At 42.8% G+C, this 17,544-nt stretch overlaps 1 protein-coding gene across 1 annotated transcript in view; it reads right to left on the bottom strand.

Annotated features, from left to right (window-relative positions):
* Positions 1-2,956: 2,956 nt before the first annotated feature.
* Positions 2,957-17,544, bottom strand: part of vtnb (vitronectin b) — a 32,036-nt gene continuing 17,448 nt past the window's right edge. The window contains exons 6-9 of the mRNA XM_020468598.2: positions 4,827-4,982; positions 4,441-4,687; positions 3,953-4,053; positions 2,957-3,339 (exon numbers count right to left, since the gene is read on the bottom strand). Coding sequence (XP_020324187.2) covers positions 3,179-3,339; positions 3,953-4,053; positions 4,441-4,687; positions 4,827-4,982 — 665 coding nt within the window. The 3' untranslated portion in view covers positions 2,957-3,178. The remainder of the gene's footprint in view (positions 3,340-3,952; positions 4,054-4,440; positions 4,688-4,826; positions 4,983-17,544) is intronic.

The following is a 17,544-nucleotide window of genomic DNA, read 5'->3' as shown; positions in this document are numbered from 1 at the left end:
CGTCACCGGTCTTCTAGCCATCGCCTCTCCACCTTTCATTTTCCATTTGTTTTGTCTTGTTTTCCTGCACACCTGCTTTACATCTCCTCATAATTACTATGTGTATTTAGCCCTCTGTTCCCTCCATGTCTGTGTGGGGTATTGTTTATTGTCAAGGTTGGCACGCTTCCGGCTGGTTTACGCCGGGTTTGGTTTTGTACCTGTGCTTTGTAGCAGCCAGTACTTTGTGCTGCCTCACTTGTTCTGTGGATATTAGTTTTTGTGACGAGGTTGCATCTGTTCTAGTAATTGCCTCAGTAAAGTGCTTTGTCCACTCATCTCTGCTCTCCTGCGCCTGACTTCCATGCACCAGCAACACCCACCGTTTGACAGTACACATGCATACACACACACTCTCATTCAAATAAACACATACAAGAACACACACACATACACGTAATAGTGCCAGACATGCACACAAACATATACAGTTGGCATTGCTGTTATGATTTTAGTTGTCCTTGATGTCCTTTGTTTGAAATGTATTATATATATTTTTTGCATTGTTGTTGTTTTCTTCTGCCTTTTCCTTTTTTCTCTTTAGTTCATTGTCTTGGTTGTTGGTGCATTGGAGGGGTTCTTGGGGGTGGGGAATTGAATTAATTGTATTTTTTACTTTTTATTTTTCTTCCTGGGGGGTCTGTGGGAGGTGTCTCGAATGGTTGAGGGACAGCTATTGGGGAACTGTGGGGGGGGGATCTTGGAGGGTTCGGGTTCATGTTTTTTGGCCTGGTGGCCCTGGATGCTTCTGTGTGTCGCTCTGAATGGGAATCTGTTGGATGACTGGTATGATGTAGTTGTTGAGCGGCTTCACTGCAAGTATATAGTATATTTTGATTATTCAATAAATACATAAAAAAAAAAGAAAAAGACAAGGATATGATTGTGGACTACAGGAATAGGAGGACCGAGCACGCCCCCATTCTCATCGACAGGGCTGCATTGGAGCAGGTTGAGAGCTTCACGTTCCTTGGTGTCCACATCACCAAAAAACGATCATGCACACCAAGACAGTTGTGAAGAGGGCACGACAAAACCTTATCCCCCTCAGGAGACTGAAAAGATTTGGTATGGGTCCTCAGATCCTCAAAAGGCTCTAACAGCTGCACAATTGAGAGCCTGGTTGCATCACTGCCTGGTATGCCTGGTATGGCAACTGCTCCGCCTCCGACCACAGAGGATAGTGCGTATGGCCCAGTACATCACTGGGGCCAAGCTTCCTGCCATCCAGGACCTCTATACCAGGCAGTGTCAGAGGAAGGCCCTAAAAATTGTAAAAGACTCCAGCCACGCTAGTCATAGGCTTTTCTTTCTGCTACGGCAAATGGTACCGGAGCGCCAAGTCTAGGTCCAAAAGTCTTCTTTATTTTTTAAAATTTAAAGCTTCTACCCCCAAGCCATAAGGCTCCTGAACAGCTAATCAAAGGGCTACCCAGACCGCTCTTTTACGCTGCTGCTACTCTCTGTTTATTATCCATGCTAACTCTACCTACATGCACATATTACCTCAATTACCTTGACTAAACAATTACCTCGACCGCACATTGACTCTGTACCGGTACCCCCTGTATATAGCCTCACGAATGTTTAATTACTTGTTACTTTTATTTTCAATTATTTACTCATGTATTTTTTTTACTTACCTAACACTTATTTTTCTTAAATCTTCTAAAAGAATAGTTGGTTAAGGTCTTGTAAGTAATCATTTCACTGTAAGGTCTACACCTGTTGTATTCGGCGCAGGTGATTTGTTTTAACAAACTTTCAAAGGAAAGATACTTCTTGGCAGGGAAAAAAATCATTTGAATATATGTTGGTTTTGACATGTACCTGTCATAACCAGCCATAAAATAATGCAATATGTGTCACAACAAGTGTAAATATGTGGGTCATGACAGTGTTATGACAGATTATGACAAGTTATGTCTGCTGTTATGACATGGTTAAGGGTGTCAAGTAAAGTTTTACTAAAACTGAATTTAATACATTTTGAATTCAGGCTGTAACACAACAAAATGTGGAATAAGTCAAGGAGTATGCATACTTTCTGAAGGCACTCTAGCTCTACCTCGCCCTCCCTGAATGAGAGAGGTGCACACTGAGTCAGACAGGTTTAGGTACTTTAACAATTTTCCTAAATTTGCCGTTGTTCCACTTTAAGGAGACCAGAGTATTTTCCAGGTATCATAGGCATCTTAGTGCACGTTCCCACAACCACCTATTTAAATGTCTTTACAATGCAGAGGGCCAAACAGAAAACAATTGAGATAAAGCAAATCTTCAATCTCTCACATGACCTCTACATTAGGTTCCCTCCTATGCTGCTGTCACCAATCAAGCCCATTCACATGATTTAGGAGATGAGGAAATAGGAGGCAAAGAAGGAAGGACGATGTTGAAGAGAATTGGAACGTAGCCAGAGCTAAACTGGTTCTGTGCTGCCACTTTGATACTTTGACCAGGGACCTAAAATAAACAAGCCCAATCTCTCTACTTGAGGTAATTTCTTATAGTGTGTCTGAAATGACACCCTATTCCCTACATAGTGCATTACTTTTGAGCAGAGCCCAATGGGCCCTGGTCAAAAGTAGTTGACTATATAGAGAATAGGCTCCTGAGTGGGGCAGCGGTCTAAGTCACTGCATCTCAGTGCTAGAGGCATCACTCCACAAATCTGGAATCAAACCAGGTTCTTTCACAACTGGCCGTGATTCGGAGTCCCATAGGGCGGCACACAATTGGCCCAGGGTCGTCCGGGTTAAGGTTTGGCCGGAGTAGGCCATCGTTTTAAATAGGAATTTGCTCTTAATTAATTAACTGACTTACCTAGTTAAAGGTTAAAACATTTGTAAAAAAAAAAATAGGGTGCCAAAAACTGATTAACCATATATTAGAAAAAGAGAGGACACAAGGCAACTCAAAGATACAAATCATGAATATTTTATTTAATCATGTCAACCTAAATAGACAGTGTAGACCGATGTATCAGGTTGACCATCTTTAGTCAATACAAACAATGCAAGAATGACTACTATAGTATGTTTTTCATTGTGCGCTACCATTATGATTAGATCATCTGTATTGAACTTATGTAACTTTGTAATAAAAGTAATCATCAGCTTGTATTGTCTATCGCTTTTCATTTCTTTTCTGCCATTGGCTCGTAATGTCTGTCTATCTCTTCTCTGTCCGGGCCAGACTCCTGTTTGCAGCCCAGCCAGTACTTGGCAATGGATCGTGGGTAGGGAGGGCTGGCAAAGTCAATGTGTTTGGTCTGGAGATCCACCCTGTAGTATTTATCTGGTGGCAGAAAACAATCAAATAAACTGATGATCAGAACAAGAAGGTGTGTGTGTGTGTGTGTGTGTGTGTGTGTGTGTGTGTGTGTGTGTGTGTGTGTGTGTGTGTGTGTGTGTGTGTGTGTGTGTGTGTGTGTGTGTGTGTGTGTGTGTGTGTGTGTGTGTGTGTGTGTGTGTGTGTGTGTGTGTGTGAGAGAGAGAGAGAGAGAGAGACCTGGGTCCACATATCTCAATTACTTTTATATCCATTTAAAAGGAAGTATTCACATATTTTTTATTTTGAAAAACAAATAGTTGAATACTGGAATGTATTTGGAAATACGATATTGGTATGTATTTGAAAATACTCACACTGTGCTCTGCCTCACATGCATTTAACCCATGCATTTGAAAAAAGTATTTGAAACAAGTATTTCAAAATATTTTCACATTTTAGGCTATTTATAGAAAACTATTTGAAAATACTTTCAAATACTTCCAATAGAGGTAGTTGATTCGGGCCACATACACATGTATTTGAACCCAGGTCTGGTGTGTGAGTGTGTATGTAAGTTTGTGTGTGTGAGTTGGATGCCTATGTTTGTCTGTGTGCGTGTGTGCATGTGTACTGTTACCTTTCTTGAAGAAGTAGACGTTCTGGACAGGCAGTGTCTTGTCGTGTGTAGTGTGTGTGTAGTCACTGTAGTCAGAGTCATATGTGAAGCCTCCTCCCATCCTATCACACACACACACACACACACACACACACACACACACACACACACACACACACACACACACACACACACACACACACACACACACACACACACAAAACCACAGCTTAAAATCTCCTTTATGGTCCATATCTTTACCCCTCACTAATGTGTGGACAACCAAACATCATCAAATCATCACATATAGAGATATTAAGATAATTGGCCTTAGAAAAGACTTGGTAAAAAGCACTGAGTTGGGCAGGCTTTTATTCCAGCCCAGGTCTAACACACCAGATCAGGTGGACACAGTTGCTGCTGTGTGATATGAGTTAGTACAGTACCAGTCATCAGTGCTGGGATGGCACAAAAGCCTGCACTGCATTAGGCTAGAGTACTAAACCTACCAGTCGTGGTCATCTAAAAAAAAATCCTCAAAGTACGCTGAGCGACTCTGTCTGGCCCTGCCTCTCTGACCCCGCCTCTTATCCTTCCTCCACCTATTGGCTCGTCTCCTGGGGATGGGGGATGGGGAGGGAGTGGGAGTGGGTTTAGGGCTGATGTAAAGACGGCCCACCATGGCAGCGTCTATGGGGGACTTGATCCCCACCCAGTCTTTATTGATGAACCGTGGGCCCTTTTTGTGGCCATGCACTGCAAAAAGAGACAGTAAGAGTTACTTTAAATTAGGCAGAGTTAAAGACACTTTGACAAACACACACAGACAAGCATGCATGCACACACGCACGGAGACACGCGCACACACACACACACACACACAGCTGGGTCTTACGGCCTTGGAAAAGCATTGTGAAAAGGTTCTCCCAGGTATCATCACAGTACAGGTCAGTGTAGCGCGTGAAGAGCACAGAGGGGGACGACTTAGTCAAGCGCACACACTCTTCGTGAGACGGCTGGTGCTTAAACTCATACTGGTAGTACTGGTCCCCTGTATAGGGAGAAAATAACGGTTATATCAATTCAAGTCTATTAAAGCAATTCAAATCATTTAGTTAAATAAAGGTTAAATAATAAATAAATAAATGTAAATTGCAACCCAGAAATCCGGGAACATATCCAGTTCTGTGAATATAACATTATACAATGTTTCTTTTACAGTGCCAAAAACATTCACCTGATGTTACAAGAGCATTCCAAGAAAATAACTTTTAAAGAACATAAAAAAGTTTAACACATTTATTTAGGTTGTGGAAACATTATGGGAACATGACAAGAGATATGTTCCCAAAACACAAAACCTGTTCACTTGAGCCGATCATAACAAGGTTTTTATTAGTGTGCGAAAATTAGGGTGGTTCCCAGAACATTTAATTAGGTTGTGGGAACAGTGTGGGTACATTACAAGAGATAGGTTCCCAAAACACAAAATATGCTCAGTTGTGATGACCTTCATACAATGTTTAATCTAGGTTGCACAGGAAATTAATTTAATGCCTGGTCTACATTATTTAAAGGTTTCCAGAAAATCATGACAGAAATATACAGCATGACGGAAATATGATGCCAAGTTTTTGAACTACCAGTAATTGTTTTGAGAAGATATCATTTATAAAGCGTTCTATGCATTTGAACAACAGCATAAATACACCTATTTCTGCTGCACATGCTGCCACTGTTTTGAACAGATTAGATTATACTATTTTTTATTTATTTATTTCACCTTTATTTAACCAGGTAGGCTAGTTTAGAACAAGTTCTCATTTGCAACTGCAACCTGGCCAAGATAAAGCGTAGCAATTCGACACATACAACAACACAGAGTTACAGGCTATTTTATAGGCTATTTTATAGATGACATCACCGAAGTCGAGGATCGGTAGGATGGTCAGTTTTACGAGGGTATGTTTGGCAGCATGAGTGAAGGATGCTTTGTTGCGATATAGGAAACCGATTCTAGATTTAATTTTGGATTGGAGATGCTTAATGTGAGTCTGGAAGGAGAGTTTACAGTCTAACCAGACACCCATTTGTATTTGTAGTTGTCCACGTATTCTAAGTCAGAGCCGTCCAGAGTAGTGATGATGGACGGGCGAGCAGGTGCGGGCAGCGATCGGTTGAAAAGCATGCATTTAGTTTTACTTGCGTTTAAGAGCAGTTGGAGGTCACGGAAGGAGAGTTGTATGGCATTGAAGCTCGTCTGGAGGTTAGTTAACACAGTGTCCAAGGAGGGGCCAGAAGTATACAGAATGGTGTCGTCTGCATAGAGGTGGATCAGAGAATCACCAGCAGCAAGAGCAACATCATTGATGTATACAGAAAAGAGAGTCGCCCTGAGAATTGAACCCTGTGGCACACCCATAGAGACTTTCAGAGGTCCAGACAACAGGCCCTCCGATTTGACACACTGAACTCTATCAGAGAAGTAGTTGGTAAACGAGGCAATCAGGCGAGGCAATCATTTGAGAAACCAAGGCTGTCGAGTCTGCCAATAAGAATGTTGTGATTGACAGAGTCGAAAGCCTTGGCCAGGTCGATGAATACGGCTGCACAGAAATGTCTCTTATCGATGGCGGTTATGATGTTGTTTAGAACCTTGAGCGTGGCTGAGGTGCACCTATGACCAGCTCTGAAACCAGATTGCATAGCGGAGAAGGTATGGTGGGAATCGAAATGGTCAGTAATCTGTTTGTTAACTTGGCTTTCAAAGACCTTAGACAGGGTAGGATAGATATAGGTCTGTAGCAGTTTGGGTCTAGAGTGTCACCCCCTTTGAAGAGGGGGATGACCGCGGCAGCTTTCCAATCTTTGGGAATCTTAGACGATATGAAAGAGAGATTGAACAGGCTAGTAATAGGGGTTGCAACAATTTCTGCAGATAATTTTAGAAAGAGAGGGTCCAGATTATCTAGCCCGGCTGATTTGTAGGGGTCCAGATTTTGCAGCTCTTTCAGAACATCGGCTATCTGGATTTGGGTAAAGGAGAAATGGTGGGGGCTTTGGCTTGTTGCTGTGGAGGGTGCCGGGCAGTTGACATTTAGAATGAGCAGCCATCTCATGAACGAAGGAGTGCACCAAGGAGAACTCAACAGGCATGCAGATGCAATAAGTGAAAATACAATCTAAATGAGATAGCTAATATAATGTCACAAAGAATGATGCGCTAGCCAGTTAACTTTCATTCTGAAATATCTTCATATTTCCGAGTTAGTAAGACATTCATTTAGATAGACTTGAAACTGGCACTGGAACTAACTAGTGAGCAAGCTACCAGGTAGATAACTGGTTAATTTGACCCCAAAAATTGACCAAATTATTTCTCAATGTTTCTCAATATACAGTAGCTGGCTAATTCATTTGATCATGCTTTTTGATACACCAGGTTTTTTTCTTTTTTTTTGTCCTGGATTGCAGGAAGTGATTTACTGGGCTGTTCGCACTACCCTCTGTAGTGCCTTGCGGTCAGAGTCCGAGCAGTTGCCATACCAGGCAGTGATGCAACCAGTGAGGATGCTCTCGATGGTGCAGCTGTATAACCTTTTGAGGATCTGAGGACCCATGCCAAATCTTTTCAGTCTCCTGAGGGGGAATAGGTGTTGTCGTGCCCTCTTCACGACTTTCATGGTGTGCTTGGATCATGTTAGTTTGTTGGTGATGCGGACACCAAGGAACCTGAAGCTCTCAACCTACTCCACTGCAGCAATGTCGATGAGAATGGGGGCGTGATCGGTCCTCTTTTTCCTATAGTCCACAATCATCTCTTTTGTCTTGATCACGTTGAGGGAGAGGTTGTTGTCCTTCCACCACACAGTCAGGTCTTTGACCTCCTCCCTATAGGCTGTCTCGTCGTTGTCAGTGATCAGGCCTACCGCTGTTGTGTCATCGGCAAATTTAATGATGGTGTTGGAGTTGTGCCTGGCAGGACAGGAGGGGACTGAGCACGCACCCCTGAGGGACCCCTGTGTTGAGGATCAGCGTGGCAGATGTGTTGTTACCTACCCTTACCACCTGGGGGCAGCCCATCAGGAAGTCCAGGATCAAGTTGCAGAGGGAGTTGTTTAGTCCCAGGGTCCTTAGCTTATTGATGAGCTTTGAGGGCACTATGTTGTTGAACGCTGAGCTGTCGTCAATGAATAACATTCTCACATAGGTGTTCCTTTTGTCCATGTGGGAAAGGGCAGTGTGGAGTGCAATAGAGATTGCATCATCTGTGGATCTTTTCGGTTGGTATGCAAATTGGAGTGTTTCTAGGGTGTCTGGGATGATGGTGTTGATGTGAGCCATGACCAGCCTTTCAAAGCACTTCATGGCTACAGACGTGAGTGCTACGGGTCGGTAGCCATTTAGGCAGGTTACCTTAGTTGTTCTTGGGCACAGGGACCATAATGGTCTGCTTAACTTTTTATGGCTGTAGGGACAGTATTGAGTAGCTTGGATGAAAAGGTGCCCATTGTAAATGGCCAGCTCCTCAGTCTCAGTTGCTAATATATGCATAGTATTAGTAGTATTGGATAGAAATTACTCTAAAGTTTCCAAAACTGTCAAAATATTGTCTGTGAGTATAACAGAACTGATATTGCAGGCGAAACCCTGAAGAAAATCAAAACAGGAAGTGGCTTCTATTTTGAAAACCCCATGTTCCATAGCATCCCTTTGCTGGATTTAAAGGGATATCACTTCCTCAAGGTGTCAACAGTCTTCAGACATAGTTTCAGGCTTTTATTTAGAAAAATGAGCCAGAACGATAACATCAAGTGGTCACATAAGTTTTGCTCGCGCAACAGAGTTTGTATAGTTATTGCTTTTCCCTCTCCTACTGTGAAAGACATTTGCACTTGATATATTATCGATTATATATTTTAAAAACAACCTGAGGATTGATTATAAAAAACGTTTGACATGTTTCTGTGGACATTATAGAAGCTATTTGGAATTTTCGTCTGCGTTGGCGTGACCGCTCTTTCCTGTGGATTTCTGAACATAACGCGACAAACAAACGGAGGTATTTTGGATATAAAAATAATCTTTATGGAACAAAAGGAACATTTGTTGTGTAACTGGGAGTCTCTTGAGTGAAAACATCCGAAGATCATCAAAGGTAAACGATTAATTTGATTGCTTTTCTGATTTTCGTGACCAAACTTCCTGATGCTAAGTGTACTTAATGTTTTGTTGTGCGATCGATAAACTTACACAAACGCTTGGATTGCTTTTGCCGTAAAGCATAATTTCAAAATCTGACACAACAGGTGGATTAACAAAAGGCTAAACTGTGTTTTCCTATATTGCACTTGTGATTTCATGAATATACATATTTGTAGTAATATTTATTGAATGTAGCGCTATGCTATTCAGCGGTTGTTGATGACACTTATCCCGATAGGGGGATTGCAGCCATAACAAGTTAAAACATATTGGTATTACAGACTTGAAAATGTCAGTGAATCCACTTGCTAGTTGGTCAATGCATGCTCGCAGTACACGTCCTGGTAATCCGTCTGGCCCTGCGGCCTTGTGACTGTTAACATGTTTAACACCTTAGTGTTTCTCCACCGTATGTGCAACAGGAACCAGCGCCTTGTGTTGGGCACTTATTGTGCAAATGTATAATTTGGAGATCCGCCACAAAAAGGATTCTGATAATGTATTGGCAGATGCTTTGTCTCGTGTTTAAAAATGTATGATTTTTGTATGTCTCGTTATGTTGCCTTTGCTCATTGAACTTGTTGGTATTCGTTGTAAATACTTTGGTCGCAATCCTTATAGGGTTGCTCTTTTAAGGGTGGGAGTGTTATGGATACATGTATCCTGTGTGTATTTGTTTTCTCTCCTTCTGGCCTAGTCACAGGTGGCAGTCATCAGTTGCCAATCTGAAGACACCTTTTCCCTTACCCAATCACAATCACAATCAGTTGTCTCTTGTCCGCTATCATGTGAGTATGTATTGCTGTGGTGTATGGCTGTTTGTTTCTTGGTGGGAAAAGGGGATACCAAGTCAAGTCACCCTTGGGCATACATTACCCGTAGGAAAACTTTGTCTAAGTACCCAAGTTAGAACTGGGCGGACCACCCACTGTATTTTATTGGTAAGTTAGCTAGCTGTTCTTTACCCAGTAAGATTAGCTTAGGGGCTTTTTCGCATTACCGTGTGTTTGAAATAAACCTAAAGTGTTTGACGGTAGGTTTAGGTTGTCTGTGAATTTCTTTTCGTTCTCACTATTCCTTTTCACTATTATTATTTGCATGAGATATGTTACGGGTCTCGTTTCCATCCCCCCTAGACTGCAAGGCCTAAGGGGTTCGTAATATAATTAAACCAAAAATACATGTAAAACGTCTGCCTTCTTCTCCGGTGCCATCTCCTTCTACTCTTGCTGGATGTAGTTTATTGGTTTATCAGGTCATACGCACCCATGACTGTTATTAATTTATAAGTTAATTACAATAAGGTTTTTGCTTTAGCGCCATCTGTAACTGACAGAGGAGTTCCAGTCTCACATGCGGAAGTAAGCCGTCTGGTGCAAGAGACTCATTGGGAGGGTGACTAGAGCAGTCCCAGAAGTTCTGACTGAGCACATATTTGAGCGCCCCAGGACGGTCCATTTACTTTGTGCTGTTAAAGTGCATTCAGAAAGTATTCAGACCCCTTGACTTTATCACATTTTGTTACGTTACTTATTCTAAAATGGATTAAATTGTTTTCTTCCATATAAATCTGCACAAAATACCCCACAATGACAAAGCAAAAAACGTTTTTTAGAAATGTTCGCAAATGTATTTAAAGAAATATCACATTTACATAAGGAGTCAGACCCTTTACTCAGTACTTTGTTGAAGCACCTTTGACAGCAATTACAGCCTTAAGTCTTCTTGGGTATGACGCAACAAGCTTGGCACAGCTTTTGGGAGTTTCTCCCATTCCTCTCTGCAGATCCTCTCAAGCTTTGACAGTTTGGATGGGGAGCTTCGCTGCACAGCTATTTTCAGGTCTCTCCAGAGATGTTAGATCGGGGTCCAAGTCCTGGCTCTGGCTTTGTGCTTAGGGTTGTTGTCTTGTTGGAAGTAGAACCTTCGCCACAGTCTGAGGTCCTGAGCGCTCTGGAGGAGGTTTTCATCAAGGATCTCTCTGTACTTTGCTCCGTTCATCTTTGCCACGATCCTGACTAGTCTCCGAGTCCCTGCCGCTGAAAAACATCCCCACAGCATGATGCTGTTACAACCATGCTTCTAATTAGGGATGGTGCCAGGTTTCCTCCAGACGTGATGCCGGGCATTCAGGTCAAAGAGTTAAATCTGGTTTTCATCTAACCAGAGAATATTGTTTCTCATGGTCTGAGAGTCTGTAAGTAACTTTTGGCAAACTCCTAGTGGGCTGTCATGTACTGAGGAGTGGCTTCCCCCTGGTCACTCTACTATAAAGTCCTGATTGGTGGAGTGCTGGAGAGATGGTTGTCTCATCTCCACAGAGGAACTCTGGAGCTCTGTCAGAGTGACCATCAAGTTCTTGGTCAACTCCCTTACCAAGGCCCTTCTTCCTCGGATTGCTCAGTTTGGCCAGGCAGCCAGCTCTAGGAAGAGTCTTGGTGGTTCCAAACTTCTTCCGTTTAAGAATGATGGAGGCCACTGTGTTCTTGGGGACCTTCAATGCTGCAGACATTTTTTGGAACCCTTCCACAGATCTATGCCTCGACACAATCCTGTCTCTGAGCTCTATAGACAATTCCTTCGACCCAATGGCTTGGTTTTTGCTCTGACATGCACTGTCAACTGTGGGACCTTATATAGACAGGTGTGTGCCTTTCCAAATCATGTCCAATCAATTGAATTTACCACAGGTGGACTCCAATCAAGTTGTAGAAACATCTCAAGGATGATCAATGGAAACAGGGTGCACCTGAGCTCATTTTCGAGTCTCATAGCAAAGGGTCTGCAAATTTATTTAAATACGTTTGTTTTTTTATAGATGTGCAACAATTTATAAAAACCTGTTTTCACTTTGTCATAATTCCATGTAAATTGATGAGGAAAAAATGAATTTGATCTATTTTGGAATAAGGCTGCAACATCACAAAATGTGGAAAAGGGGAAAGGGTCTGAATACTTTATGAATGCACTGTACGTAGCCTTAGAAATAAGTTTAATGAAATAAATAACTTCCTAGCATCAGATAACATTCATATATGTCACTCACCACCTGGATTCAGTCTCATGTAGCAACATTTGAAAATTGTGTTTTTACAATGAATAAAAGTAGAGACTCAAAATTTTATATTATACACTGCATTTGAGGAACAACGGGAAAGTAATTCTGCTTTGAAAGTTGATCAGCTTGTAAACTCTCTTTTGAAAAAATGGCCTTTGAATGTTTTGGTATCTAGTGAAGAGCTCTTCTTGGTCTACACCCATTCAGTATCGTTCACACTCTTAAGCTTTAGCCCCCCCCCCCCCATCTTGTTTCACTCTCGTAGTGCACACTTGACGCTCTGACCGATAATTTGTTTACCTATGGATAACAGGAAAACAGCCTAACCAGCGCTGCTGGCAACAATTTCATTATGCTTTTTTGCAGACATTTACTGACACTGGGCATATTCAACCGGTGTTGTACATGCGTCACATAACGTTAGCTAACGAGCCAGCCAGCTAATGTTAGCTAGTTAAATAACAATGAACACAGTGCCAACAATGCCACAGTGCTGGGAGCTAACCAACCAGGTTCAATATCAGCTAGCTAACATTAGCCTCTAACTAGAAAAGCAAACGGCTCTGGGATATGAATAATAACGTCAGTAAGGGAGCCAGCCAACTAAACATACTGACTAATTTCTAGCCACTTTAATAATGAAAAATTGATGTAATAAATGTATCACTAGCCACTTTAAACAATGCCACTTTATATCATGTTTACATACCCTACATTACTCATCTCATATGTATATACTGTACTCTATACCATCTACTGCAACTTGCCTATGCCGTTCGGCTATCGCTCATTCATATATTTTTGTATGTACATATTCTTATTCATTCCTTTAGACTTGTTTGTATGAGGTAGTTGTTGTGAAATTGTTAGGTTATATTACTTGTTAGATATTACTGCATGGTCGGAACTAGAAGCACAAGCATTTCTCTACACTTGCATTAACATCTGCGAACCATGTGTATGTGACAAATAAAATTTGATTTGATTTAGATAACAGCACACTTGAGCTTGAAATAAAACCAATTTTTCAAAACTAAAAATGTGTAATATCTGAAAATGTAGCTAGCTAACGCTAGACTGCATGATGGACACGTCTCCCTGTCAGGAATGCCATACCATGGTTGCCCTTAGTTTGAGGATGTAATCCAGAGACAGGTGTTTTCTCCATCTCATTAGCTCTAATTCCACTGATTTCAAAACTTGATCCTCCAGAAAGTGGAGAGCAACACTCATGCAGCTAAACTACACAATTGTCACGTTCGTCGTATCGGGGAGACCAATGCGCAGCGTGATTGGAATACATTCTTCTTTTATTTAACGAAGAACACTTAAAAAAAACTAACAAAACAAACGTGACGCTATAAACAACTAGTGCTGACATACAACTACACAGACAATAACCCACAAAACCAAAATGGAAATGGCAACCTAAATAGGATCCCCAATCAGAGACAACGATAAACAGCTGTCTCTGATTGGGAATCATTTCAGGCCACCATAGACCTACATTTACCTAGACAATACCAAAACCCCATTGATATACAAAACCCCTAGACAAGCCAAAACACACAAACCGCCCTCGTCACACCCTGACCTAACCAAAATAATAAAGAAAACAAAGATAACTAAGGTCAGAGCGTGACAACAATACATTTAAAAAAAGACGCGTTCAACAGGATTACCAACACAGACTGACGAGCTCAAATAGAGAGAAGCCCTCTATATGGCAGACCAAGGTTGTTTACTTTTTCTGTGGTTTAACCAACAAGGCTCGTAATTTAACAATTGTATTTGTATTTACAGATGGCATACAAGTTTGTTACTAAGGCACATGAAAGTTCATATGTTCAAGAAGGCATTCCTGCCAAAAAACGCATTATGATAAAACATATATTTTTACACTCAAATGGCTCTCCTGTGAAGTTGTGACTTGCAACATACGCCTAGTTTCCTGAATCGTGTCACATATTAGCCATTTCTCAGACTCACTTAAATAATTCATTTGATGATACAGCAGTACCAATACAATGATATATAACATCTATAGAAGAGACAGGAATGCTTATGGGGTAGGTGTTGCTGTTTACACAATCGTTTAAAAGTTCGGGGTCACTTAGAAATGTCCTTTTTTTTTTTTTTTTTTTTTTTCACCTTTATTTAACCAGGTAGGCTAGTTGAGAACAAGTTCTCATTTGCAACTGCGACCTGGCCAAGATAAAGCATAGCAGTGTGAGCATACAACAAAGAGTTACACATGGAGTAAACAATTAACAAGTCAATAACACAGTAGAAAACGAAGGGGGGGTCTATATACAATGTGTGCAAAAGGCATGAGGAGGTAGGCAAATAATTACAATTTTGCAGATTAACACTGGAGTGATAAAAGATCAGATGGTCATGTACAGGTAGAGATATTGGTGTGCAGAAGAGCAGAAAAATAAATAAATAAAAACAGTATGGGGATGAGGTAGGTGAAAAGGGTGGGCTATTTACCAATAGACTATGTACAGCTGCAGCGATCGGTTAGCTGCTCAGATAGCTGATGTTTGAAGTTGGTGAGGGAGATAAAAGTCTCCAACTTCAGCGATTTTTGCAATTCGTTCCAGTCACAGGCAGCAGAGTACTGGAACGAAAGGCGATGATCTTTAGGGATGATCAGTGAGATACACCTGCTGGAGCGCGTGCTACGGATGGGTGTTGCCATCGTGACTAGTGAGCTGAGATAAGGCGGAGCTTTACCTAGCATAGACTTGTAGATGACCTGGAGCCAGTGGGTCTGGCGACGAATATGTAGCGAGGGCCAGCCGACTAGAGCATACAAGTCGCAGTGGTGGGTAGTATAAGGTGCTTTAGTGACAAAACGGATGGCACTGTGATAGACTGCATCCAGTTTGCTGAGTAGAGTGTTGGAAGCCATTTTGTAGATGACATCGCCGAAGTCGAGGATCGGTAGGATAGTCAGTTTTACTAGGGTAAGCTTGGCGGCTTGAGTGAAGGAGGCTTTGTTGCGGAATAGAAAGCCGACTCTTGATTTGATTTTCGATTGGAGATGTTTGATATGAGTCTGGAAGGAGAGTTTGCAGTCTAGCCAGACACCTAGGTACTTATAGACGTCCACATATTCTAGGTCGGAACCATCCAGGGTGGTGATGCTAGTCGGGCATGCAGGTGCAGGCAGCGACCGGTTGAAAAGCATGCATTTGGTTTTACTAGCGTTTAAGAGCAGTTGGAGGCCACGGAAGGAGTGTTGTATGGCATTGAAGCTTGTTTGGAGGTTAGATAGCACAGTGTCCAAAGACGGGCCGAAAGTATATAGAATGGTGTCGTCTGCGTAGAGGTGGATCAGGGAATCGCCCGCAGCAAGAGCAACATCATTGATATACACAGAGAAAAGAGTCGGCCCGAGAATTGAACCCTGTGGCACCCCCATAGAGACTGCCAGAGGACCGGACAGCATGCCCTCCGATTTGACACACTGAACTCTGTCTGCAAAGTAATTGGTGAACCAGGCAAGGCAGTCATCCGAAAAACCGAGGCTACTGAGTCTGCCGATAAGAATATGGTGATTGACAGAGTCGAAAGCCTTGGCAAGGTCGATGAAGACGGCTGCACAGTACTGTCTTTTATCGATGGTGGTTATGATGTCGTTTAGTACCTTGAGTGTGGCTGAGGTGCACCCATGACCGGCTCGGAAACCAGATTGCACAGCGGAGAAGGTACGGTGGGATTCGAGATGGTCAGTGACCTGTTTGTTGACTTGGCTTTCGAAGACCTTAGATAGGCAGGGCAGGATGGATATAGGTCTGTAACAGTTTGGGTCCAGGGTGTCTCCCCCTTTGAAGAGGGGGATGACTGCGGCAGCTTTCCAATCCTTGGGGATCTCAGACGAGATGAAAGAGAGGTTGAACAGGCTGGTAATAGGGGTTGCGACAATGGTGGCAGATAGTTTCAGAAATAGAGGGTCCAGATTGTCAAGCCCAGCTGATTTGTACGGGTCCAGGTTTTGCAGCTCTTTCAGAACATCTGCTATCTGGATTTGGGTAAAGGAGAACCTGGAGAGGCTTGGGCGAGGAGCTGCGGGGGGGGCGGAGCTGTTGGCCGAGGTTGAAGTAGCCAGGTGGAAGGCATGGCCAGCCGTTGAGAAATGCTTATTGAAGTTTTCGATAATCATGGATTTATCAGTGGTGACCGTGTTACCTAGCCTCAGTGCAGTGGGCAGCTGGGAGGAGGTGCTCTTGTTCTCCATGGACTTCACAGTGTCCCAGAACTTTTTGGAGTTGGAGCTACAGGATGCAAACTTCTGCCTGAAGAAGCTGGCCTTAGCTTTCCTGACTGACTGCGTGTATTGGTTCCGGACTTCCCTGAACAGTTGCATATCACGGGGACTATTCGATGCTATTGCAGTCCGCCACAGGATGTTTTTGTGCTGGTCGAGGGCAGTCAGGTCTGGTGTGAACCAAGGGCTGTATCTGTTCTTAGTTCTGCATTTTTTGAACAGAGCATGCTTATCTAAAATGGTGAGGAAGTTACTTTTAAAGAATGACCAGGCATCCTCAACTGACGGGATGAGGTCAATGTCCTTCCAGGATACCCGGGCCAGGTCGATTAGAAAGGCCTGCTCACAGAAGTGTTTTAGGGAGCGTTTGACAGTGATGAGGGGTGGTCGTTTGACTGCGGCTCCGTAGCGGATACAGGCAATGAGGCAGTGATCGCTGAGATCCTGGTTGAAGACAGCGGAGGTGTATTTGGAGGGCCAGTCGGTCAGGATGACGTCTATGAGGGTGCCCTTGTTTACAGAGTTAGGGTTGTACCTGGTGGGTTCCTTGATGATTTGTGTGAGATTGAGGGCATCTAGCTTAGATTGTAGGACTGGCGGGGTGTTAAGCATATCCCAGTTTAGGTCACCTAACAGAACAAACTCTGAAGCTAGATGGGGGGCGATCAATTCACAAATGGTGTCCAGGGCACAGCTGGGAGCTGAGGGGGGTCGGTAGCAGGCGGCAACCGTGAGAGACTTATTTCTGGAGAGAGTAATTTTCAAAATTAGTAGTTCGAACTGTTTGGGTATGGACCTGGAAAGTATGACATTACTTTGCAGGCCATCTCTGCAGTAAACTGCAACTCCTCCCCCTTTGGCAGTTCTATCTTGACGGAAGATGTTATAGTTGGGTATGGAAATCTCTGAATTTTTGGTGGCCTTCCTGAGCCAGGATTCAGACACAGCAAGGACATCAGGGTTAGCAGAGTGTGCTAAAGCAGTGAGTAAGACAAACTTAGGGAGGAGGCTTCTGATGTTGACATGCATGAAACCAAGGCTTTTTCGAACACAGAAGTCAACAAATGAGGGTGC

Source organism: Oncorhynchus kisutch, linkage group LG19 (genome assembly GCF_002021735.2).
Source record: "Oncorhynchus kisutch isolate 150728-3 linkage group LG19, Okis_V2, whole genome shotgun sequence".
NCBI lineage: Eukaryota > Metazoa > Chordata > Actinopteri > Salmoniformes > Salmonidae > Oncorhynchus > Oncorhynchus kisutch.
The sequence above is the reverse complement of the archived record's forward strand: the minus strand, read 5'-3'. Positions and strand labels throughout refer to the sequence as shown.